This window comes from Triturus cristatus, chromosome 12 (assembly GCF_964204655.1).
Source record: "Triturus cristatus chromosome 12, aTriCri1.1, whole genome shotgun sequence".
Lineage (NCBI taxonomy): Eukaryota > Metazoa > Chordata > Amphibia > Caudata > Salamandridae > Triturus > Triturus cristatus.
The window spans coordinates 13,292,351-13,320,272 of record NC_140595.1 but is presented as its reverse complement, the minus strand read 5'-3'; the positions used below and the strand labels follow the sequence as shown (position 1 = coordinate 13,320,272).

At 47.2% G+C, this 27,922-nt stretch overlaps 1 protein-coding gene across 1 annotated transcript in view; it reads left to right on the top strand.

Moving 5' to 3' along the window:
• The window catches only part of CDC34 (cell division cycle 34, ubiquitin conjugating enzyme), a 47,837-nt gene that overhangs the window by 18,075 nt on the left and 1,840 nt on the right, over positions 1–27,922 (top strand). Inside the window, exons 3-4 of the mRNA XM_085638870.1 lie at positions 20,857–20,954; positions 27,100–27,234. Of these exons, the coding sequence (XP_085494996.1) occupies positions 20,857–20,954; positions 27,100–27,234 (233 nt within the window). The remainder of the gene's footprint in view (positions 1–20,856; positions 20,955–27,099; positions 27,235–27,922) is intronic.

Genomic DNA, 27,922 nt, shown 5'->3' with positions numbered 1-27,922 from the left:
AATAGTTTCCCACTCGGTCATGGCAACTCCACTAGACCACATGAACGCGAATTTCCCCAACCAGGCATGGAGATTAGAGACACACTGCCGTGAGTAACACCACCCATACCAGGACACACACACTCATTTCCCCGGTGGCCGGGGGGGGGGGGGGGGAGAGAGGAGGGGGGGGGGGAGAGGAGGAGGGGGGGGGGTGGGCGACATTAGATACCTGCATCATAACTCGCCAAAACTTTCATTCAAACCAGACTTGTGGGCCAAAAAAGAGCTATGCAAATTACCCTATTAAGAATGTGGGCAGGCCGATGGAATGCACCATACACTACCTCCAAGCTAGGAGCAGCAAAGAGGAAGGCTCCTGCTCCTCTGAGTCCGACAGCGAAGGCGAATGCCTAAAATGGGGCCTGCCAACCCAGGGGGCAGATGGGGAGTGCTCACAAAAAAACCACTCAGGCGCGTAAGAACGTGCTCAACCCGTGGCAGCCCCGGACAACCTTGAGGAGGGCCTGTGATCACAGTGCTCATAAGTAAAACACCGTATCGCTTTCTTGCTGATAAATGGGCGGCTAGGTCATGCCTAAGGAAAGGAGCAGCCCCTATATCGAAGACCACCGCTAAGATGCAGGGGATCTCAGAATTTGTGGCTAAGGTTCCTCTCACAGAACTCCTCAAAATGGAAGTAGAAGGATGTAAGATCCAAACTGAGGATGTCCATCCCGTTCACTGAGGATCAGAGTATAGCCTGCTCCTTCCCCGAAGTTTTCGCCCTTGAGCACAGACCAGTGACATCCACCCACACCTTAAGAATATCAATCAGGACAATCCCAGACCATCGAGCCCTCCTCGAGAGAGCAGTCTGGGGTTATATGTGAAACCTCCTAAAATGGTAGAAACTAGACCTTCACTGGACCTGTCGCGCAAAGCATCGCTTGGTAGAAACAGCCAAATCAATAAGGGAATGCACACATAGGACCATTGTACCCCTTGAGGCTAGGGGGGAGCTGGCTCTGGGAAGCTGGTCCAGGCTCCGCCACCACTCTGGCGCCTCTACAAAGGAAGAGGCGGCCCAGGCGAAGAAGCACATGGCCATGGGGTGCATTTCCTGCCCTGGGAGCCCCTCCTTGCTACCCGATACAAATCTGAGACAAATTACGGCAGCAGGGAAGGCGACATGCCCGACCCTCTGGACACCGCCTAAGGTAATGGTCCCTGCCAGCCTCATGGGAGAAATCCCTGGATCTAGAGTGGACAGGCTACCTCCTACATCGTCCCCCCACCCCGTGGTCCTGCTGGAGCTACCAAGAAACTGATGGGAGCACCCCCAAAGAGGTCAGGGTGACCACGAACGTACAGGTGGTGCCTCATTGTGAAAGACCTCAGCTGGCGGACCCCAGGGGAATCTAACAAAATGGTCGTACCAGAGAGACAAAGGGAGGACCACCTCAAACTATCATAGAGTGCCATGACTGTCTCTGAAAAAAACACAAGGCTGCCCATTGTTGCCTAAACGTATTTCACAAACTGAATAGACTGTTATCAGGGCTACCCCCACAGAATCCCTACACACAGATCAAACTCCAATTCCCACAGACATTCAGTGTATCTAGAACATCCGCACAAGCATACCTCTTACACCTGCTGCAGGAAGCCCTCCACCAACACAAAAAGGAAATATCACAACAGTAGGAACACTCAAAACCATTAATTCAACAGTAGAAACACTCAAAACCTTTAATTCACCAGCCGGGATAATTCAGAACATTTTAAGTTCACACAGGAAAACTTCAGGATGACCATGCTATGTCGATCTGGAATAGATATTCTCAAATTAACATTAATAGAGAATCAAGATGTCATTAAAGACACAGAGGCTAGCATTCTGCATACTCTTTTATTGCCACTTCAGTCAGCAGCACCTTAAGAGAACTATTCCAAGCATTAACAATCCAGAATTGGAACTCAGGCAATATATAAATGTCACTGTTAGAGAAAAATCTTCCTCTTTTAAATGCAAACGTGTGAAGAAAACTAAATCCGTCCTCAAACCTGTACCTTCCATGATCCTATTTCCTTACGATTGCGGAACTGCGAATCTAGAATAAAAAAACATATGTAATAACTTGTCTAAAAAAAAATAAAAATGCACCAGTAAATGACACATCCTATTTTGCTTATCTACTAGAAAATATATATATAATATATCGGGAGGGATAATGTTAGCATCTGTGTCTTTTATGAAATCCTGATTCTCTATTCATGTTAGTCTGAGTATCGCCATTTCATTTAAAGATCGGACGCTACCATTCTGCATCTTGAAAGCCCTTTAACACCGCCTCTGACGTTTTCAATTGGTCTAAAATAATGTTTAGCCAAAGTACCCACATTTGACCAATCGGCTGCTTTCAAAATATATTACTGTTTTCCTCCAGACCAACAAGCTTTACTTGCCATAGCACCTCTTACAGAATGGACTTTATACCATTCCACATTCACCCCTGCTTGTTTCATTGCAATTTTGCCTTTTCTTGAAATTGTTGCATTACTTACCGCCCTAAATCGTCTCACATATGAGGTTAATAATTGATGTTCACCATCCCTTCTATTCTCCAAGACTCCAGACTTGTATTCTTTCACACAATCAACCACACAACTTTGTACATTCATCAAATTTTGGATAAAATATTGATGTAGACACAATCTTCGTCCTCTTTCAAATTAAAAAAAACACTTCGTCTGGACTAAAAATCCTGTTAACTTCTGGACATTTATCACTCTTCTGCAAGACCCCAAACACAAAAGCCAGCTTAATAGAAAGATTCTTTTTTAAAATGTATTTATTTATTTTAGAATGAACAAACATGGTGGCGTTCACATCTACTCGCCTACAACCCTGTGGGCCGGCTACTTTGTATATGACAATCACTGCGTGTCTCAGTGTTTCCCACATCCCGGGGGCCGGGTATCGCTGTCTTATACGTACAATAATTCGCCAACGCTGTACGTGAATGCCACCCATCATGTCAACTCGTATAGTCTGTTCCCTAAATGGGAGCATAATAGAAAGATTCTTAGTACTCAAATACTTGTTCAATGCCCACAATTAAAATAACTTCAGGATCAAATTCACATCCCATAGGATAATCATACCTTGCTTTTGGAGGCCTCTTCAGTCTCATGCTATTCAAAATCCTACAAACCAAAACATAGCTTCGGCCCTGACTAATTACATGACCAGCAGAAACTACAGCGCTATACCAATTTAATGTCCTATAACTGAGTCCCTTTTCAAATTGTTCAACAAAAAAATGTACAACCTCTACCACAAATGCCTCCACGGGATCCAGACTTTTTTTCCACGCACCAACCAATCCAAATCCTCCATATTCCTTTGTATCTACGTCTGATGCCTGGTGCCGAAGAGTCCTCAAAAGACCCTCGAATGGTCCAGCTCTCCTGACACCTTCCAAAAAAGAAGGTTCAACTCTCTCCTCAACACCAAAGGAAGTTCCACTCCTTCGTTCGTCAACAGACCATCCTCTGCCATATTAAACCAGGGACTCTTGCAAGCCAATTTCAGAACTGCTTGAAACCATGCCTGTGACACCCAAAAAAGAGTCACCAGTACTAACTGACGTCTCTCCTTCCTCACCTACAGAACAACTCTGACTCCTTGCAAATGGTAGGAAAGTGTACCCCCATTAGCTATACGTTTCTGCTGGAATGCATTGATCGCTGTCGCACCTAGATCCGATAACCAACTGAAATACCTGTGAATCTGATGTCAATCTGGTTGCAAAAAGGTCCACATCCAAAGGGCCCATAACCTGCTCTATCCTCCAGTCTGCCACTAAGCTCCTTACCCCTGGAAGATACTCAGCTCTTAAGCTCCTATGTTCAAGACAAAATAACCAAAGTTCCATCGCTATCTCTGATAGAGTTTTGGACCTGCTGCCTCCTATGCAGTTTATGTAAGACACCACTGAAACATTGTCCATTTTTATCAAAACTTTCTGACCCTGTAATACATTCCTGAAACTCATCGGGGCATATAAACCTTCTGTTAATTCCAGACAATTTATATGATGGCCTTCTCTTGACTTGACCAAGCACCACCGGTTTTCTGCTCTCCAAGTCGGGCAGCCCAACCATTCAAACTGGCATCAGTCTCCAAGACAAACTCTGGCACACATCCAAAAATTGCTCTTCATTTACATGCCTCCAGATTGTGTATCCACCAATCCAGTTCTGTTTTCGCTTCCTAATTCAAAACAACCTTGTCGCCATACCATAAGCCTTCTCTCAAGGCCTCTGCCGTTAACCTCTGCAAAGCTCAATAATGCAAAGGGCCTGAGAATATAGCTTGGATCGATAATGAAAACAATCCTAATAGTTTTGCCAAATCTCTGTGTCAAACTGTTCTTTTTTACAACACGAGACCCCTCCTTCTTTATCAACATTCTTTTCTGGTAACAACAACTCCCCAATTGTGTCTATCTTGAAACTTAAGAATTCCAAGCTCTGAGACGGAACCATAATGGATTTCTCCTCTTTTATGAACTCAAACTTTCTAAGAGATTAATCGTTTCCTTCAATTGAGTTACCAACATTTTGCGACATCAACAGAATGTCATCAAGATAAACAATCATGTGAAACCCTTCCCTCAAATAAGCTACCACAGCATGCTTCACCTTTGTAAAGCACCAAGGTGCCGATGAAAGACCAAATGAAAGGCTCAGAAGCTGATATTACTGATTTCTCCATCTGAACTGAAGATATCTCTGGCTGTTTTCCTCCATATTTACTGTGAAATATGCATCCTTCAGATCCAATTTTACCAACCGGTCTCATCCCTGAAGCATCTCTTAGCCGATGGATCCCCTCCATCTTGAAATGCCTGTAAACTTAAGATCGGTTTACAATTCTTAAATGTATTATCAGTCTCCAACCCATGTCTTTTTTTTGGTTCACAGCGAATAATGTGCTTACAAATCCTCTTAAGTGATCTCCTATCAAACAATTTGCTCCTTTTTCTAAAATCACATTTATATCAAAACCTGCTATTCTCACTTGTTCCTGATTTAGACTTGACTGGTTTCTTTAACTGACTCGGTATCTCCGCTAATTCTTTTTCGAAACCTTGAATTGAGCTGAAGATCCATGAATTGTTTGTTATACGTTTCCAATCCTACAAATCTTCACAACTATCCGCCTATTCTTTTTTGGGAAGAACCAAAAGAAACCTCCGTACTCACCGCCGGACCCAGAGGTTGACAGTCCTTTTACCCAGCTACTTCTAGTTCTTCCAAACGGTCCTCTTTGTGGGAAGAATCCCGAGGGACCTTGGAAGCCCAGATAGGTCAAAAGGACACCTCCGCACCTTCTAAAACATCGCACTCTGAACAGCATAGCCTGCACAGAAAATACTGTCCATGCTACAGCAGGGGGGGGGGGGGGGAATAGTACGGATCGCATTAAAAGGAGTTAAAAAAATCCCCAGTCGTCCCCAAAATTCCAATGCATTAAACTTAGGTAAAAATCCCCAGTCGTCCCCAAAAATTCTCTCGTTCACTGCAATTAGTTTAAAAACCTCCCCAATACCATTTAAAAGTCCGTCTTCTCCGCCTAATCCTAATAGGAAAATTTGCCCCCCAGTAAAACCATTTAGCTCCCAGCAAAACCATATAGCATGATCATTTTACAAATGAAACCGGAATGTTCAAATAAATTGCCTCACAAATGTATTTCTCCAAATTAACCTACGGCCCACAGCTCTTACCCTACTAGTCAGCAAATGACCTGTATTTGCACCAACGTTGCTGCAGCCCGCCATTCCTTCTAATCAGGACTCTCGAAGACTCGGAAGACCAATCGCTCAAGTACTTCAGAGTTCAACTAACTTTGTAACTTCGTTTTTAGAGACACTCTTCCTGCACAGCACCAAAGACGAAAACACCCCTGGGCGCCCAGACAACAGCCACCACACACCAAAGCACAGACAACAGCCACTCCACACCAGACCACAAACAACCAAAGACAGGCCCAGACATCTCTCTCGAAGACAATCCTACATTATACAAATGTTTCCTAAGTTACATTCCCTTATATTTATGTACACGCTCTCCTTGCTTTCGAGCCCCTCCAGAACTGAAAATGTATATAATTGTGTACGCTCTACTACATTCTTGCAACGCATGAGCAGAGACCTCTCACCTCACATACACCTACAATGAACCAAACATTAGTATTCCTCACTCACTACACAGCGCACTCCTACACAACACCTGGTACTAAAATAGTCCGAGGTAGGCACACAAACTACGAACAAATTTTATTACATTGATACCTCTTGCATAGGCGCAGACTTTATTTTGTGCAAGAGAGCCCCTGAAAGAGCAAAATGTCTCGTTCATCTGTACCTCTGCAGGATCAAGGCAGAAATCCAACCCAATAGAGTAGAACCCTGTAGGACATTAGTAAACATCACCCAGCATGAGACCAACCCTACTGCACTATACCTCTTAAATGTGCTGATTGACATCTAATCCGACGTAGACCAGATGTTCAGAAAGGGCACCATAGGGGAAGACACGGTTTGGCCCCGAGGCTTTGTTGAGAAAAGGTTCTTGGAGATAGCACGGCCACCAGACTATTGCACAAATACGTCTGCTCCCGCCTCATTCTGTGGTCCAGGGCAGCCCTTAACATCTTTGGGAACATCTTCTTTAACGAGCAATGGGTCCCGGACATGGAATTCCAGTGCAGGGCTGCTTATCTTAATCAAGCCAGGGGAAATGAGTCCCATGAGATGGGGGTCCAATGTCAGCATTGACACCTTTGCCAGGAAATCTGGGATAGCGAGTTCAATAGGTACACCTGGCTGGAGGGGAAGGGGTAACCCCTAATTGTATGTAAACGTACGTTGTACTCTTTGTTTTAGAGGCAAAGGAACCATACCGTTGGGCAGCAACATGAATTGTGGCATGATATTGCGGGTTCAAGACCTGCAATGGGGCCCTTTCACGCTGATGGATGTCTACTGGCAATGCAGTGACCTCACCTACACCCAACTTGTCCCTGGATGGCTGCGCCTCTGCACCCTCGTGACCATACACGCCCCAACCCTGGTCACCCCTGGAGAAGATCTGTCCGAGTTGTCTCAACATCTGTTAAGGAAGAAAACTCTGTTGCAGCAGACTCGAAGGAGAAGAACTGCTGATTATTTTGGCTGGGCTCAGTACAAGGACATTCCAGAAGAATTCAGACTCTTCATAGAAACTCAAGTAAGCGCTGGAGTGTCGATACCCTTCTTCACCGTACAAACAAAATCAAAAGCCTGCTGGTTACAAATGACCAGATGGGAATTGATGAAGATGATGGATAACACTGAGATCGGCCTAAACTCTATCCAGGAAGAACTATGAGCCAACCACCTAATGGTGATGCAACATTGGTACTTGTTGCACTTGACCACGCTGGAGGGTGGGGTGTGCGCCAAGATTGGGCCTTCCTGTTGTACTTTTATCCCCAGAAACAATATGAACAATGTGGCACTAGCCCGTGCCATCAAAGGTCTTCATAATCTAAAAGCAGATATGAAGAAAAAGGGAGGTGCCCGGAGTAGGACTGGTTGCACAGTATCATTTTGTTCGAGGCATGTGGGCTGCTGAATTCATATCTGTGCATAGATCGCCGCCTAGTGTTGGGTCCGGATGTTTGCACGTTGTTGTCCTGGAAGAGTCTTCGAAGTATCCTTGGATAGGTGACTCCTCCCCTGGACTACAGTGCGCATGGGCATCCTCTCCATCCTCAGATTGTTTTTTTCCGCCATTGGGTTCGGATGTGCTATCTTAGCTCAAGTTAGGAAAATATTTTGTCGAGGCCAAAAGGCCTTTAGTTCGCGTCGGTACTGTTTATCGATCGGTTTTCGATACAACCTTGTTAGTTTACTAACTTTCAGCACCGACTTTTTTCGCATTTACCTGTTCATCGACTACTTCGACGATGGAATCGAGGACGCCATTCAAGAGGTGTCCGGTATGCAATGCGAAGTACCCACACATCGACGTCCATCCGGTGTGCAACAAATGCCTTTCGCCGGACCACGACGAATCGACATGCATGGCCTGTGCCCGGTTCCGTTCAAAAAAGACTCTACGGAATCGACGAGCGGCGAGACTCGAAGCGCAGCACGCGGCACCGGCCCCAGCAGACATCTTCAACGAGGCCGAAGACGTCGAAGAATTGGAAGTCTTACCCTCCAGTCCCGTTTCCGAACACGGATCCGGATCGGACGAAGTCAACGAATCACTCTTCCACAGAGGTGAAGACGACACCGAGGTAGGAGACGACGAGGAGGCCTTAGGGGCCGAAGAGAGTAGCTCCAATGATGAACAAGGCCTACCTGTTCACACCGAAGAAGGCCCAGTTCCACGGCCTATGGCTCCGGTCGAGGGATCGCCTTCGGGCCTTACCCGAGACCCATCCCGCAGTTCTTCGGCCCCGCCCTCGGGCCCGGCCTCGGACACCCAGCGGCAGCCATTACCGCTTAAACCAGCTGGTTTCCCTTCCATAAAACCGAAACCGAAAGCTGCTCCGGTTCCAACGAAACCGAAACCGAAAGTGGCGCTGGTCGGATCGAGGCCTTCCACGCCAGCGCGACGCGTCGACACCGACCGCACCAAGAGAGACTTCGGTGCCGAACTTGAAGCGGGCGACGTCGGAGTCGATAAACGGAAAAAGGCCTTCGGCGCCGACAAACCTACTCGGCTCCCGACGCCACTGACACCGAGGGCTGCGCCGCCTGCTGCGCCTCGCATCGCTCCCTCGACGACACCAAAGCCTCACGCATCGAAGACGTCGACGGTCATCTCCGCACCTCGACTCGATGAAACACCGGCGCCGAAAAAGTCCACGGCCGCCTCTACGAACCTGGTCGGTGCCAAAGCCTCAAAGGCGCCCCAAGGACGACCTGGTGCGACACAAAGCAGCAAAACCAAGGCTGCCCTCCAGGACCCGTCGGGTTCCGGTCCGATCGAAGCTCCGGCAGCCTCTTCGGTGCCAGCCAACATTACCTTTGGCTTGCCTCCGTCAACAATCCCGAAAATGTTCCAACTCAGGACACGGGTCACCCAGACTACGATTACACCTGCTGAGACGTCTCCGTCACATGTCATCGACGCCAACACTGGCAGGATGATTCTCCACGAGCAAAGGATAACTTCGGAACCACCGTTGGACCCTTTCAGGATCCCTCTAAAAAGGAAGCTGCCTGTAGAATCAGAACCTCTCCTTTATGAACCTTTCCACTCATCCTACCAGGATCCACAACTATTCTCCCCCACACGTTCCGACACGGATGCGTTGGAGGACTACATGGATGACCAAGTCCCCTACCATGGAGACACAGACCCTGATGACCAGCAGGACCCTGATCACACTTGGGGCGACCCGGTAGACCCAGGTGCACCTCTCGATACACAGGACCCACAACTCTATGGGGCAAAAACATCTCCCACAGAGGATACTGCAGCCTTCAACGCTCTTATTGAACGTGCTGCCAATAACCATGGGGTGCAGCTTCACTCTGACACCGTCGAAGATGACTTTCTTATGGACACTTTCGCATCCTCAGAACGGCATGTAAAGACTCTGCCCATGTTGAAAGGAGTCCTCAAACCAGCCAAGGACCTTTTCAAGGAACCCACCAGGGCACGAGTGATAAACCCCAGGATTGATAAGAAATACCGATCAGCACCTGGGGACCCTACTTACATCAGAGGACAACTACCACTAGACTCCATTGTTGTAGCGAATGCTCGCAAGAGGGCACACTCGCAAACGACAGGTGACGCTCCTCCCCCGGACAAAGAGTCCAAGGTGTTAGAGACCTCTGGCAAGAGAGTTGCCGCCCAAGCAGCCAACATATGGCGCATAGCCAACACTCAAGCGCTCCTTGCTCGCTATGATAGAGCGCACTATGACACACTCGAGCAAATATTCCAACATCTCCCTGACCAGTTCAAGGAAGGCGCAGAAATGCTCATCAGAGAAGGACAGCTACTCACGAATGCTTCCATCAAGTGTGCACTAGATGCTGCAGACACGGCTGCCGGGGCCATAAACACAAGCGTCATGCTGCGACGACATGCCTGGTTACGAATCTCAGGATTCAAGCCTGAGGTACAAAACAATATACTCAACCAGCCTGTCAACCCCGACTATCTATTCGGGCCAGAGGTTGACACCACCCTTGAAAAGATAAAAAAGGACACGGACACTGCAAAGTCCATGGGCGCTCTCCAAACTCAGTCCTTTCGGAGCGGCTCCTTTCGTCGCCCCGGAAACAAGGGAGCAGGTAGAGGACAGGGGTCACAACAAACATATAACAAAGGCAATACACAGACCACCTACGATAAAAACACCCGGGGTGGATATCGTGGCTCCAGCACAAAGGGCAGAGGACGCGGCTACGGCAACACCAGGTCCTCCCCCAAGAACAAGCAGTGACGCCCTCTCCCTTCCTCCCGACCACATAACACCTGTCGGGGGAAGGCTACAAAGGTTCCTGTCCACGTGGAACTCCATCACCACGGACAGGTGGGTCAAAGATATTGTAAAATACGGTTACTGTCTGGAGTTAACCTCCACTCCACCCACAATACCACCAAGAAACCGTCCTATGTCCTCAGAGCACTTAACGCTCTTACAGAAAGAGGTGCAAAGTATGCTTCTAAAAGGCGCTATAGAGGTCGTACCCATCCACGAGCAGGGTACGGGGGTGTACTCCCTCTACTTCCTAATTCCAAAAAAGGACGGGTCACTCAGACCTATATTAGACCTGAGACCCCTGAACCAGTACATTCTTTCAGAGCACTTTCATATGCTCACTCTACAGCAAGTCCTTCCGCTTCTCAAGCAGGGAGACTTCCTAGCCACACTGGACCTCAAGGATGCGTATTTCCACATACCCATCCACCCCTCACACAAAAAATACCTCAGGTTCACTGTTCAGGGGCAGCACTATCATTCAAAGTCCTTCCCTTCGGCGTGACAACAGCGCCCAGGGTTTTCACAAAGTGCCTAGCTACAGTGGCAGCACATCTACGGAGGCAGCATATACACGTCTACCCCTACCTAGACGACTGGCTCGTTCAAGCGAAGTCAGCCCAGCAATGTGCCAGCCACATGTCCCGCACCATTCATCTCCTCCACAGTCTGGGATTCTCACTAAATTACCCAAAGTCCCATCTCCAGCCCGCACACGTACAACAGTACCTAGGTGCGACTATAGACACTCTGGCGGCCACAGCTCAGCCAAATTTAGTGAGGATCAACAGCATACAACTGCTGATCTCCAAGTTCAAACCCAATCACTCACTTCCAGCGCGAGTGTTTATGCAGTTGATAGGCATGATGGCCTCCTGCATCTTCATAGTCCCGCACGCGAGATTACACATGCGCCCGCTTCAGGAGTGCCTAGCACGTCAGTGGAATCAGGCTCAAGGACAATTGAAAGACCTAGTGTTGGTGAGCGGTCGGGCATACAACTCTGCATTGGTGGAATCCACAAAACCTTTGCAAGGGCCGACCATTCCAAGAGCCTGTCCCACAGATAGTACTGACAGCGGACGCGTCTCTCCAGGGATGGGGAGCTCATGTACTCCACTACACTGTGCAGGGCCTATGGACGACACAACAAAAGAAGATGCACATCAACCTTCTGGAACTGATGGCAATCTTCCTGGCCATGAAGGCATTCAAAGTACATCTATGCAACAAGGTCGTGTTGATCCGGACGGACAACATGACCGCAATGTACTACATACAGAAGCAGGGAGGAACACACTCTCCACAGTTGTCTCATCTGGCTCAGAGCATGTGGAAGTGGGCCATTCAGAGGAACATGTTCCTCATGGCGGAACACCTCCCTGGCAAGGACAACCAGATGGCGGATCTGCTCAGCAGACACAGCCACCAGATGCACGAGTGGGAGCTACACCCATCGGTACTCCAACCGTACTTCCAGCAGTGGGGTCATCCAGAGATAGACCTATTCGCGACAAGCGAAAACGCAAAATGCCAAAGCTTCGCCGCCAGGTTCCCACATCCGCAGTCGCTGGGCAATGCGATATGGATGAACTGGTCCGGCAGATTTGCGTACGCTTTTCCCCCAGCGCCGTTGATACCGCTGGTGGCTCGCAAACTCAGACAACACTCCCTGACACTCGTCCTAGTTGCTCCAACGTGGGCACGCCAGCCGTGGTACACCACCTTCCTCGAACTTTCCGTGGTGCCGCATCAAAGGCTGCGGATCAAACCCGCGCATTTGACGCAGAACCATGGAGAGATTCAGCACCCAGATCCGCAACAGCTGAACCTGGCGATCTGGCTCCTGAAGTCCTAGAGTTTGGCTATCTCAACCTGCCACCTGACTGTATGGACATCATCAAGGAGGCCAGGAGACCCACTACAAGGGCTTGCTATGCAGCCAAATGGAAAAGGTTCGTCATTTATTGCGGTAATAATGACATTAACCCGCTGGACGCATCCATCCAAAACATCATCTGTTACCTCTTACACCTATACCGATGCAATCTGGCGTACACCTCCATACGTGTCCATTTGACCGCAATATCAGCCTATCTGCAAACCAGGCAGCACCTCTCACTATTCAGAGTGCCTGCCATCAAAGCATTCTTGGAGGGACTCAAACGAGTCATTCCACCAAGCCACCCACCGGCTCCAATGTGGAACCTCAACTTGGTCCTCACACGCCTGATGGGTCCACCCTTTGAACCTCTACACTCATGCGAGATTCAATTCCTTACCTGGAAAGTAGCCTTCCTGGTAGCGATTACTTCCTTAAGAAGAGTTAGTGAACTCCAGGCACTAACCGTTCAAGAGCCATTCATACAGGTTCACGCCAACAGGGTCGTACTACGTACCAACCCCAAATTCATGCCCAAAGTAATATCGCAGTTCCACATGAATCAAACTATTGAACTGCCCGTTTTCTTCCAAAACCCACAAACTGTCGCAGAAAGGGCACTACATACACTAGATGTACGGAGGGCCCTCATGTACTACATCGACAGGACTAAACCCTTCAGGAAGACAAAACAACTGTTCGTTGCATTTGCCCCGCACCACAAAGGTAACGCCATCTCCAAAGCAGGGATAGCCAGATGGATAGTTAAGTGTATTCAAATCTGTTATCAAAAGGCAAAACGCACATTAACTATTCCACCACGAGCCCACTCAACGCGCAAGTTGGGGGCTTCCATGGCTTTTCTAGGAAATATTCCCCTGCATGATATATGCAGAGCAGCCACATGGTCCACTACACACACATTTACAAAACACTATTGTGTAGACGTGCAGTCAAAACAGCAGGCAGCTGTAGGACAGGCTGTTCTCAAAACACTTTTTCAGACCGCTGCAGCTGGCACTGGTAGCCGCCGCTAATAGAGGGCACTGCTATGTATTCTATGCACAGATATGAATTCAGCAGCCCACATGCCTCGAACTGAATATGCTACTTACCAGTATGCATCTGTTCTTGGCATGTAGGGCTGCTGACATTCATATCGCCCTCCCTCCTCCCCGGCGCCTGTAGCAGCTGCAGCTCTCAGAATTACTGTATAGCATGGTCATCACTTTCTGTATCTACTCCATCACTGCCACAATGGCGAAAAACAATCTGAGGATGGAGAGGATGCCCATGGGCACTATAGTCCAGGGGAGGAGTCACCTATCCAAGGATACTTCGAAGACTCTTCCAGGACAACAACGTGCAAACATCCGGACCCAACACTAGGCGGCGATCTATGCACAGATATGAATGTCAGCAGCCCTACATGCCAAGAACAGATGCATACTGGTAAGTAGCATATTCATTTTCGAGGATCCCCTTATGGGTGTTAAAGTTACTGGCATCTGATATGCCTATTCTCCTTGCTGTACTTCTGTAATGTGGTTTCCTACTAGCGGGAGTTTGTGCCGTAAAAAAGCAGTCCTCAAATTAGGTAGTATGCATTTAGCTAGGGAACCAATACTAGATACAAACACACAGACTTTCAAATAATTGTCATGACATAGGAGGAGGCTAGAGAAGCTGATGACTCAACTAGAGAAAGGAATGTTGGGATGGGTCAATACGATGTCAAATGAAAGTCATGATATGTGCAGGCCTTACAAAATCAGTAAATGCAATGTGCATGTATGCCATAGTCTGTGTCCACACAACCATGAAAATGCATGTCTATGCAATGTCAGTGTATACCATAACTTGTACCCGCACAGCAGCGCAAACATCAGCAATAATGATACCAGTGTATGTCATAATCTATCTTGTACGATAATATTGTTGCCAATAAGAACAATGTCCATATACGTTCAGACCAAAGCAAACATAACTTTGACAACACCAGTAAATGTCAATATGCAAGATGACAACTGTATGCACAATGTTGATAATGTCAATAAAAGTTATACCAGTGGCTGCCATATTATTCTTATGAGTTCCAGTGAACTCACATCATTGCTGTCTGATTCTCCCAAGGTGACTTCTCCATGAACCCCAAGTCAGAGATAGGTGGTCGGGCAGATCCTGCGACCCATTGCCACGCTTATCGAGTAACAGGTCACAGGTGGGGTCCCTCATAAATTACAGGCTAGCATGCACCCAGGGAAAACCCTGATCTATTCCACAGATAGTAAGTTGCTCCACATACCAGTCCGAAGTAATTGGCCCCAATAAAACCTGTTTGGCCAAAGGCTCACGTTCTCCAGAAATACCACAAATCTAGATACTTCATGTAGATGGGTACTGTAGAAAGCTGGCTCCAGTGTATGGTAGGTCCTTAGGTGGTTATACTGTGCAGAGAGTTCAGGGGTTCCCCAAAAAGGTTCAGGGCTCAATGTAAAACCCACAGTGCTCTATTAGTGGTAGTGTGGGCGAGCAGCCGTAGGCCTAACACAGAGCGGTGTAAGACATTTTTTGTACAACATTGACCAATAATGGAGTAGTGTGCGGGGCTATTCTGCTTTCAATAATGGACACATGAGACAAAAAGGAGTTCAACATCAATTTTTGAAAAAGTAAGCTTTGTTTCTACTTTGTTTTAAGACCAAGATCTTCGCAGTAAGGTAAGTACGTTTTTAAATTAAAAATACTTTTCACTTTCAAAAGTATTTTCTGAACAGTTCAATGTCATCTTATGGGAAAAACAATTGTGGTTTAACAGGTAAGTATCACACTTGCGGTTCCAGTCTTCGGGACTAGAGGTCAGCAAGGGTCAGGTGAGTAACAAAACTGCACTACCAGCGGCACGGGCGCCCGGGTGCAGAGGTCAAAATAGGAGTCTTTCCCTAATGTGTTTCAATGGAGACTGGGGGCACCTGGAGCCACACTGCTTGCAGGTAAGTAGATGGTTCCCCATGCCCAAGCTTTGGGGTTAGCAAAATCAGCATTGGGAGCCTAATGCCTTTCAATGGAGTTTCCTCTTTGGACAAACAGGCTGCTACCATCGTACCAGAGGTTGCAAGAGGGAGACCAACGACAGCAGAGTTAAGTAGAGATGTAGAGGGTCTCGGGTGCTCAGTTGATTCAGCTCACCAAGGCCCAGGGGCTTCGGGTGCATGGGTGCCTTTCAACGTCTGTCTTTTATGCTGGTCACAGTCAGGGAAAGCCTCTGGATTCAGGCTGCAGGCATCGTCGTGGAGGTCAGGAGCGGTCAGCTAATGCTGGTCTCGAGGTCAGGATCACTGGGGGGGACTTCACTGGGTAGGTGGGCTACTCAAGACTCAGAACATTCGCATCTGGTGCAGAGTGGGCAGGAGACGCGGATCCACCTGGATCTGGGGTCCTTGGAGTGGATTTCTTCTGGACCGGTCCACTGTACACAGGAGATTGGAGTCGTTGTTGGAGGCAGCACCCTCCCAACGTTTTCAGAGGTTGCTGGCTTCAAGACAGATCGCAAGTTTGTCGAAGCTGGAGACAGGCCGTTAGGGCTGTTGCCAAGGCAGTCATTGTCCACAGTCTTCTCTGCAACGATGTCTTCTTGATTCTTAGGTCGTCGCTAATCTAATTTCTTAGTCTGGTGGAGCCACCTAAATACTGAATCTAGGGGCGTTTTAGGGGCAAAGCAGGTAGGACCAATGGGCACTTACCTGGGGTGACTATACCCTCTATGCTATCCTCCTGTGGGAGGGGCATAGTCCTAGCTCTGATTGGAGGCCCCCCCATCTTGAAGATGGTGGGGACTGAAAGTTGTGCTTCACCTCCCCCACCTTAGGGGATGAGTTGGCAGTGGCGGGCACACCTATTCTTTCAGGTTTTCCCACTCAAGTGGGGGTGTAAACTGGGGGCTTCCATCTGCTGCTAGCAGCAGAAGATGTGGGTTGCGTTACAAAGGCAGCCAGCCTTTGAAGCTTCACCCTCGAGCACTGGCTCATCCTTGGGGAGAAGTTGCGACACCTCTGCCCAGGATGTGCATTGTTTCTGGTCCCAGAGAGCAGGGGTTCTCCACCCAGGGGTCCAGAAACATGTCTGATGGTGGCTGGCTGACTGCAGCCAGTCAGAAACCACACTAGGGTTGATAAGTTTTCAGGGGACACCTCCGAGGTGCCCTATAAGTACGTGGCACATTAATCTGACACTGGCATGAATATGGATTTATTGAGTAGTGAAAAAAAAAACACTCCTGTGTTTAGTGAAGCCATCGTGTTGTGGATCTCAAGTTGTCCAGTTTCCAGCCCATGTACTCTCTTGGTCTTCACTGGTACATACAACATTAAGGAATGGACCCTCCTATCGTAGGGGCATATCTGCTCATGCAGATGTACCCTCACCTGTGGTACAGTGCACCCTGCCTGAGGGCTGTAAGCCCTGCTAGAGGGGTGGCTTACCTATACCTTCAGGCAGTGCTGTCTGGCATGGCACCCAGACAGTGCCATGTCGATTTTGTAGTTTTCTACCTCACATGGGCATCCACACTGCAAGGGCAGAGCCATGGTCCCAGTGAGGAGGTTCCAGGGGACCCTCCTTAGCTCCCAGGCCCTAGGTACCCAGGGCACCACTTACTAGGGACTTTCAGGGGGCATAAGTACTAATAATGGATATGTTTAGGGAAGAAGCACTGGCACAGTGGACCTGGTTGGCAGGGACCCTGTGCAGTACAATTGAAACCACATCAAAACCAGGCAATAAGTGGGGGCTAATCTTGTCAAAAGAGGCACTTTCTCACATGTATACTCAGCCAATCAGGACATGACATGCATACCACACGTAATGATCACGCGCTCTCCACACCGATTATCTGGACACTTACACACTGGCCCAGGTTGAGAGCCATCTGTGTCCTTATGAGATGCACACATGTGATTGATTTGCGACTACGATTCTCTTTAGGAATGTATAGAAAATGTTATTGTACCTCATGGACTGTATAATTAGACTGCCAAAATTTTATACATCTAGATATTTTGAGCAGACTCGTTCTGTCCAGGCTCTCCTTGCCACATCATTTAAATCAACTTGTTCTTGTTTTGCAAACGCCTCTTGTCTTCATTTATTTAAGGCAAATTCATATCCGATCAACACTTGGCATCTGCACCACCTTGGGTTATTAGTAATTTCCAAGCGCTCCCCTTTGACCTGCCGTGTGCATCGCTCCAGCACTCTGCTGGTTATATAGTCTGTTCAGTCTTAGAACCATCGCCTTCGACTATTTTGTATTTTCACCCTGGGGTTATATTTAACTGTTTGCAAATATCTAGTGTTGTCAACACTGTCTAACATAACCTCAAGATACAAAGTCTCCTCTTTAGGAGGGAACGGTTGGACTCCTCCAGGAGGAATGTATGCCTTGCTGGGGCTGGGAACCCTATGACTCCGTTTCAGTGAGTTTGAAAACTCATTTTTTTCTAATATTATAATATTTCAAAAACTATGTATGAAGAATGAATACCGGTGTCGTATGCAGAACCCACTTGATACAGAAACGGTTGCATGTTTCTTGTTAACCTATGGTTAAAATGTTTCCTAACAAATATTTTTTTTATATTTGGTGATGTGGATAGCTAGAGCTTGGTATCAAGAGGTTCCCATTTCAAGGAACCAAGTGTTTGTTTGTATCCTTAGAACCGATTTGAAGGAGCATCTTTTCCCAGCCACTGTCCCTAATAGGTTCTGTAATTAGTCCAATATATGATTGCTATTATCCCTCTCCTTACAGGACACCAAAAACATTGAATTAAGAACTCTAAGCCCCCTCTGAGCACTTCATGCACTCAGGGAATATACTGCTCTCCCCATGCACACAGGATATATACACCTCTATCCATCCACATGGGATATATATGCACATCTCCCTATCCATTAAGGACATGTACATCTCCCTCCCAGGGCACATATACCTCTCTCCCTATCCACACAGGACATAAACACCTCTCTCTCCATCCACATAGGATATATACACCTCTCTCCCTGTCGACACAGGACACATATACCCCTCTCCACACAGGACATATACACCTCTCTCTCCATCCACACAGGACATATACGCCCCTCTCTCTCTCTCAATCCACACAGGATATATACACCTATCTCCCTATCCACATAGGAAATACATCTCTTTCCCTATCCATACAGAACATACACATCTCTCCCTATCCACACAGAACATGCACATCTCTCCCAATCCACACAGGACATCTACACTTCTCTCCCAATCCACACAGGACATATACACCTCTCTCCCCAACCATACAGGACATCATATACACCTCTTTCCCTATCCGCACAAGATATATACACATCTCTTCCTGTCCACTTGATAAATATACACCTTTATATACCTCTCTCCCAATCCACACAGGACATATACACATCTCTCCCTATCCACCCAGAACATCTATACCTCTCTCTATCCACACAGGACGTATACTCATCTATCCCTATCCACACAGGATATGTACACGGATCTCCCTGCCCACTCAGGACATATACACTGCTCTCTCTAGCCACACAGGATATATGCATATCTCTCCCTATCCACACAGGATATGTACACCTCTCTCCCTGCCCACTCAGGACATATACACTGCTCTCTCTAGCCACACAGGATATATGCATAGCTCTCCCTATCCACACAGGATATGTACACCTCTCTCCCTGTCCACTCAGGACATATGCACATCTCTCCCTATCCACACAGGATATGTATACTTCTCTCCCTGTTCACTCAGGATATAGACACTTCTCCCTATCCACACAGGATTTATACACCTCTTCTCCTAGCCACACAGAATGTATATACACCTCTCTCCCTATAACACGGGCTATGTATATACCTCTCTCTATCCACACAGGAAATGCACACCTCTCTTCGTGTTCACACCGGACTTGTACACCTCTCTATATATCCACACAGGATATGTACACCTCCCCCTCCCTGTCGATACAGAACATATACACCTCTCTCCCAATCCACACAGGTTATATGCACCTCTCTCCCTGTCCACACAGGATATATGCACCTCTCTCCCTATCCCCACAGAGCATATATCCCTCTCTCTCAAACTGCAGAGGACATGTACACCCCTCCCCCTGTCCATACAGGATATATACACCTCTCTCCCCGTTCACACAGAACATATACTCTCTCCCTGTCCACATAGGACATATACACTTCTCTCTCTATCCACGCAGGATATATCACCTCTCTTCCTATCCACACAGAGCATATATAACTCTCCCACAATCCACACTGAACATGTATACCTCTCTATCCACACAGGACATGTACACCTCTCCCTATCCACACAGGACACAAACACCTCTCTCCCTGTCCACACAGGATATATGCACCGCTCTCCTTATCCAAACAGCATATAATACCTCTCTCAATCCATACAGGACATATACACCTCTGCCCCTGTCCATACAGGACATGTACACCTCTCCCCCTGTCCATACAGGACATGTACACCTCTCCCCTGTCCACACAGGACATATACACCTCTCTATCCATACACAGAACATACACCTCTCTCCCTATCCACACAGAATATGTACACCTCTCTCTATCCACACAGAATATGTACACCTCTCTCTATCCACACAGGACATATACACCTATCTCCGTGTCCACGCAGTACACCTCTCTCTCCCACTATATACACAGGTCATATACACTTCTCCCCCTGTCCACACAGGACATATTCTCTCTACTTGTCTATATGGGACATATACTCCTCTCTATCCACACAGGACATATGCAACTCTCCCTATCCACACAGGATATGTACATCCTCTCTCTATCCACACAGGATATGTACACCTCTCCCTATCTACACAGGACATATACACCTCTCTCCCTGTCCATGCAGTACACACCTCTCTCCCCCTGTACACCCAGGACATAATTATCAGCACTTCACGCCACATGTGCACAGAACCTCAGGCTGGTGTAGGCATAGCAATACTAGCCTAACACAGTTAATACATCCCAGTGCCCACTTCACAAGAGCTATTCTGATTATCCACCCAATGAGCACTTCTGCCTCCTCGGCTTGTGTTTTCTGGATTTTAATCTACAGAGTGCCAGAACACATCTTGTACTCAGGTGGTCTCTTCAGACTGCCTCTGCAAGCTCTGAATTATCATAAAGTAGGACCTCTGTTCACTCCTGATGTACCTGGCAAGACAGATGTTTCTCAAACGCCCCTATAACCAGTGCACTAATTACATTGTTGCCAAGTTGGGCTTAGTCGGGTTTTCATCATCCATGTGCTGTTTATTCCCACAAGTGATGTATAAGAAGGCTAATGTCTCTTTGTTGGCCTTGTTCTAGAACGGAGATGTTTGCATTTCTATCCTGCACCCCCCTGTGGATGACCCTCAGAGTGGAGAGCTGCCATCCGAGAGGTGGAACCCTACACAGAACGTCAGGTGAGCGCCTTCGCGTGGACCTGCGGGTGCTAGATATACCCTGTAGCAGGGTTCTTCTTAGCAGAGTTCTCTGCCCGATGGAGTGACGAACAGGTCAGAGAATCTCTCTTCCCCCTTACAATAATCCTGTCCACGTAACACACTGAAAGGCAGTCTTAATTTTATGCAGTGTCTTTCTGTGTTTTGCTGGATCAGTGATCCCCTACAACCCCTTATTTTAAAGAACAAAGGTCCTTGGCATAGGAGGGGATAATGTAAACCTTTCTACATAGACTACAGTGAGCACTATGGGTAGTCTTCCAATGTCCAGCCGGACAGAGGAATATTTATTCAAATAAGATAACAGGGGAATGAACGGAATACAGGGAACAGGGATGGCTAACGGCACAATCCTGTACCGAGCATTGAAGTAAAGGGATACGTTTTAGTGTAGAATGGCGTTTCGTTCTGAGAATTCTACGTTTAGCGGAATTAATGTCACTGTTTGAGTAACCACGTAGGGAAAACCTTTTGCCCATATCATCGATGCACTTAAAAAACTCCGACTCTTCACTACAATTACGACGAGCTCTCATCATTTCCCCAAATGGTATTGCTTTAATTTGATGCCGAGGGTGTGCACTATTGGCATGTAGAATAGAATTACAAGACGTCGGTTTGCGATACATTTTGCTATGAATTTGACTGCCTTTAATATACAATTCAACATCAAGAAATACCATGTGCGATACACTTGAACAGGAAGTGAACTGAATATTCAAATCATTACAATTTAAGTGATCAATAAATTCCTGTAGCATTGATGATGTACCAGTCCAAATCATAAGGCAGTCGTCAATGTATCGCCCCCAAAATAAAATATATTCCTGCCATTTGCTACCTGAGGCACCCCAAATAACTTTTTCTTCAAACCAACCCATATATAGGTTAGCAAATGCTGGCGAAAATTTCGAACCCATGGCCACACCTTGGATTTGTTTAAACCATTCTCGTTTAAAAAGAAAATAGTTGTTGTCAAGAATCGTCTTAGTCATAGTAAGAAGCATCTGGGTATGCTCCCAAAGATTCGCTGGTCTATTTGACAAAAAATGTTGAACAGCCTGTAAGCCCTAATGATTAGGTATGCTCGTATAGAGCGAAACCACGTCCAGCGTCACCAAAGTCATACCTGTTTCCCAAGTTATGCCACTCAATATACTTAAGATATGTCTAGTATCTTTGATATAGGATGGCAGGTTAATTACCAAAGGCTGCAAAAAATAAGTCCACGAATTGAAACAAATGCTCCGTAGGTCCCCCTATACCTGACACTATGGGCCTCCCGGGTGGAAACGGGAGGTCCTTATGAATCTTAGGCAAGGTGTACAGACAGGACGATCGACCTTTAAATATAAGTATTCATCTTGATCCAAAAGATGATTGTCATGCCATAGTTTAAGTAAACCATTAATATGAGTCGTTAGAGAAAAAATAGGATTATATGAAATTTTCTGATAACATTGTTCATTATTCAATTGGGAAAAGATCTCTTGTTCATAATCATTTATATTCATAACAACAAGGTTACCCCCTTTGTCTGCTTTTCTCACAATTATATCAGAATCCTCAACTAAAGATCTGAGAGCTTGTCTTTCTCGTGCTGTTAGATTATCTTGACGATATCTACCAGATACTGTTGACTTCTTGATCATTTTATCAATGTCTTTGAGAACCAAGGTGTAAAAAATCTCAATATTATTGCTGCTAGTCAAATTCGGAGACCATCTAGACTTAACCTTTAAGCCACTAGATATTGAGAGATCAGGCGTAATATCCAAATCCGCTAGGACTTTACCTATTGTAATAGGATCTTCTTCCATTTCAGTGATTGACAGTAGCATCATTGTGTCTTGAATATCCTTAATTGTAGTCAGGCCAGACAAAGGGTTGCCCAGTTGTGAAGAAGAATCTTTATTGGGTATGGGATTCATATCAAAATATTTTTTCAATTTTAAGAGTCTAACAAACTTGAATAAATCAATTCTGACATTGCACAAATCCCCCTGTGAGGACGGACAAAATCCCAAACCTTTTTTCAGTAACAAAATCATATCTTTACTAAGTGTACTTGAAGAGTTGCCGGGGGCCGGAGGAAGCAAGGATCTGCCGTTCCTTAGGGCGTAATAGCTTGGTTGGTATGAGCTTACGTAGTATTATCATGTAAATGTAAGCCGCCTCTTGCTCTTCTTTCAACCAATTCCCTTGCCTGTTATTTCCTTCCTGTGTCTATACTCTCTATCCCTTTACTTCAATGCTCGGTACAGGATTGTGCCGTTAGCCATCCCTGTTGTTCCCTGTATTCCGTTCATTCCCCTGTTATCTTATTTGAATAAATATTCCTCTGTCCGGCTGGACATTGGAAGACTACCCATAGTGCTCACTGTAGTCTATGTAGAAATGTTTACATTATCCCCTCCTATGCCAAGGACCTTTGTTCTTTAAAATAAGTTATTACCCGAGGTCCTCAGGCTACCTGATCGGGTCCCCTTGTTTTTCTCTCTACACCTACAACCTCTTGTCATCTCTCTATAGAAAAGAATGCACCTTGAGGACTTTCGATGGCTCCGCACTGTGCTCTGCTGTTTTCACGGTCTGCTCTGTTTTTATTAAAGGTTTGCACGTAACGGCAACAACAGAATTAACAGCCCCGTATAACATAAGGTTGTGTGTGGTAGAGCAACATGGTACCGCAGCCTGCACATCTGCCAGATCGTATTAATACTGGACTGTACCACCCTTGCCCAGCACTGTGCCCCTTCAGAGCTCTGCCGGATTACCGCAACACTGGAAAGCATGGTGCTTGCCCAGGAGAGTGCCCCTGCCCAGCTCTGCTTCATCACCTTAGTGCTGAAGTACTCCACCCATGCCCAGCACAGTGCCTTCTTATGCCTCTTCCAAAGCAGACGTCTGCTCGTTTGTGGCGTCCTTGATGGGTTCTTGCTTTACCTCCTAGATCTTCCACGGTGCCTCCGTTCTGACTATCTGCACGCCTGTCTGTGCCTTTGCATAACGGCCACCCATCTCAGTTCTGACACCGCACACCTTTACAGCTATATTTCCCCTGCAGCTCTTCCAAAACATATTTTTGTCATCTCCTGTACTGAGCAATGGCTCATCTCTGCCAAAGCACCTCTATCCTTCAAGCATCCTGACTATCCCAGCACTGATATCCATGCGGGCCTCAGAGTGTGCCTCAATTCTGAGATCTGCCACCCCAACCTTTTAAGTAATATAACAGTGAAGTAGGGTTTCAAAGCATCTCTCCCGCACTCTCTCTTCTTTGTCGTCTGCTTGGATATGGCGGCATGTGTTGATGAAGGGCTTCTTGATGAAGACCTGCCCCACCTGTTGGCCTGGCCCATTCTCAGGATGTATGGGAATGTGAACATTCAAGGTTGGAGTCAGAGTAAGGTGGGATTAGATGTTCTGTTGTCGAGGGACCAACACAGACGAATCCCTTCCCGGATAGTTTTTGCTTAAGGTGCCTCTCAGAAGACGGCAGGCAGCTGCTTCAGGGTACCATCACCAAAGAGAAGACAGAGAAGGCCATCTTGAATGTCCTGTATCACAAAGCCGCGGGTGAGGAACGGCTTCCTGGCTGAGTTCTACAAGTGGACCACATCCGAGGTGGTGGATCGTTTCCATGAGGCCTTCACTATGGCTGATCGCTTGGGCTCCTTGGGTTTACTGTCCAACAGGGAGCTGCTTCGGTCCTCCTCATACCAGGAAAGGACCCTCTCCTTCATGACAGTTATCGCCCCATATCCCTGCTCAGTGGGGATGTCAAGGTACCGGTCAGCATTCTAACTGCCTGCCTCAACTGAGTCCTTCCCTCTTTACTCCCCATTCTCAATTGAGGTTTCTCCCAGGCCGCTAGTCACGCAACCATCTTTGCACGGTCGCTTATGCGGTCTGGCTAGCAGCGGACATTCTGGATAAGGCCTCCGCGCTGGGCGCACAGAAGTCTTTTGAAAGGATAGAATGGGATTACCGGTTTGCTGTGCTCCAGAAATTTGACCCCCTCTCCCCATGCAGGTCAATTGCAGGTGCTCTCTTTCTTACCCCTTCTTGGTCCGCAGGGTACCTGTGAGGGTTGCCCACTATCCGTCCCAGTAGTTCTCCTCTCAATGGAGCCTTTAGCAGTGTCCCAGCGCCGATCAGATCGTAGTTAATCCTATGCCCTGAGGGCCGTCGACATTGTATCTATACGCAGATGACCTCTTACCTTATCAGCCTTACAACAGGCTGGAGACAATCGATGCTTTTGCAGCAGCATCCGGCTACAAGGTGAACTGAGGAAAGGGCGAGGCCTTGCCACTGTCTTGTTTCATCACCTGCACCGCCGTCGCCGGTTACCCATTCCAGTGGAAGAATTCCTGCCTCCGGTGTCTGGGTATCCTAGTTAACAGGGGCCTGGAGCGATGGTGGTGGATAACCTGGGCCCACTTATGGATCAAATGCAACTGGACTTTGTGAAGTGGTCCCACCTGAATATCTCTCTCCAGGGATAGACTTGAGCAGTGACAATGGTTACCCTCCCATGAATGACGTGTGTTGGGCATACTTCCTCAAAAAAAAAAACCCTCGACCCACTGTCGGATAGACTAGACCAGGGCTCTCCAAAGTTGGTCCTGGAGGGCCAGATCCATGTCAGATTTTTAAGATGACTACACTTATCTAAATGGGGATATGCTAAAAATCTGGAATGGATCCGGCCCTCCAGGATTGACTTTGGAGAACCCTGGATAAGGCCATTAAGGCCTTCATTTGGGGTTCAGCGAGACCTCGCCTGGCGACTTGTAAGCTTTTTGCCCATAGATCAGTACGACACCCAAACCACGACCATCCACTGTTCCCCAGTGCTTTCTTTCCTTAAAGGCAAGATGTTTGGATTGTACAATCTCCTGATTTGCCACCTTTATTCCCAACCACAATTAGCTATCCTCAGAACCCCCTGTCAGGCTCGCCTGCAGGTGGAATAAGAGGGGGAAGAATGGAAGGAACTTTCGGAGGTCTGGAACGAGGTGTCCGTGAGGCATGGATGAAGTTGTCTGTTTGAGATTCTTCGGACTGGTATTGGACCCCAGCATGGGTGCAGGTTGCAGGATTGCTCCCTGTCCCTCTGCCTGCCTGCTGGCGATGCAGTCACACACCCTGTGATATTGTTTGTATCTTACTTCGCCCCTTCTGGAGGTCTATGCTCATGGAGTCTATGGATTTCCCCTTCCACTTTCAGACCTCCTTAATGCTCCTCTGACTTATCTGTTCTTTCGGGGCTGATCCGCCATGCCTGTCGCAAGATCTGAATTCTGCGACATTGGCACATTTGCCGTCTCATGAGAAATGGCTCACAGAAGAGTGCAAGACTGTGTCCTATGAAAATGGTCATTTACAATTTAATGGACTAAGGAGATCATTCTCTTCTCACATAGTCCCCCTTTCTACTGGATGCCCCACCCACCCTAATTTGCATTGAATCTTGATTTTTCCCCATCACTGACATTGCCCCCCCCCCCCGCATCACCCTGCTTGGGATTTGCCTGACTGACCTTCTCTTCCATGCTTTATAGCTCTGTCTTCCTCACATCTTTTCTTACTGTGCTTCTTCCTCTTCCTTTGCTCCTTCTCTAGGTTATTTTCTTTCTGCTCTTTCTTTTTTCCCTTTCTTACATATTCGGATTGTTATTGGTGCGTGTATCGCAATCAACATTTGTATCTCAATTTGGTTCCATGCTGGACTTGCATGTCTCTGCATTTGCTGTTATTTTTCAGTCCTCAATTTATGCCAAGAAAAATAATTTCTGCACAAAACAAGGTGCATCAGTGAGGAGCTCTTTGCTGGCACGTCCAACTGTAACATGTGGTCTGTAAATCCTCTCCAAATGTGGGTAAACCTCCGTGCTCATCAGCATGTTATTGGTTATTGGAAAGATGACTATCGACAGCACCTGGTTGGCTCATCACTGGAAACACATTTTTATCAACTCCTTGAAATCTAATTTTGGCTTTTCTATTCGAGGTACAAGGGCTAAGGACCTGATTGCTTGCACGCGTTCCACTTAGGCAGACCCCCTCTAATTACCTCTATCCTCCGTCTGTCCCCCAGAACCATCCTGCTTAGTGTCATCTCTTTACTGAATGAGCCAAACACCTTCTCGCCAGCGAACGTCGACGCCTCCGTCATGTACAGGAAGTGGAAGGACAGCAAAGGCCGTGATCGCGAGTACGCAGACATCATCAGGTGAGGCAATCCACAAACTCTGAAGGGCATGGTCCGTATGGCGCTTGGCTAGTATTACTTTTCCTTAAGTTCTGCTGCTATGAATTGTCCACTTAAAGTATGTGAAGCGATGAACTCTTGTGTTACACATTTGTGCAAGTGAAGGCGTTCTCGTATGCAGACAAGGCACAGCACATTCAGCAGTGCAAGTTTCCCAGGCTCACATGTACAGTCCAGACAGCAGATCTTCAGTCCGCAAAACACTCGCAGCGCAGTCCGCAGCAGCGCATCAGGTCTGTTGTGCTTCCCCTGTTGTAGTGGCCTTCGTTGACATACTACCCGTCTCTGTACTCCCAACCTAGGTGCCTACTCATGCACATCCCAGAGATCCCCTTGCTTGTCTCAGATGTTGCACACAAGAGGGGGTTCAAACCCCAACTCTGCCACCTTGCATTTGTTGCTTCCCATCCCATTTACCAGCGTTTGGATATTTATTCTGAGGTGCGGTCTGTGAAACCAGCTCGCACGGCATGCATTGTCTCGTCCACTGAGGACCAGTCTTGTGCCCGAAGAACTTTACTTTTTGTTAAACATGTTCACTTTTGGAGATAAAAAACTATCGACACCTGGGGCTTTTCATCTGTGGACACCCTGAGAAGGAGACAGTAGCTAAGGTGACTATTATCTAATAAGCACTGACGTAGGCTTT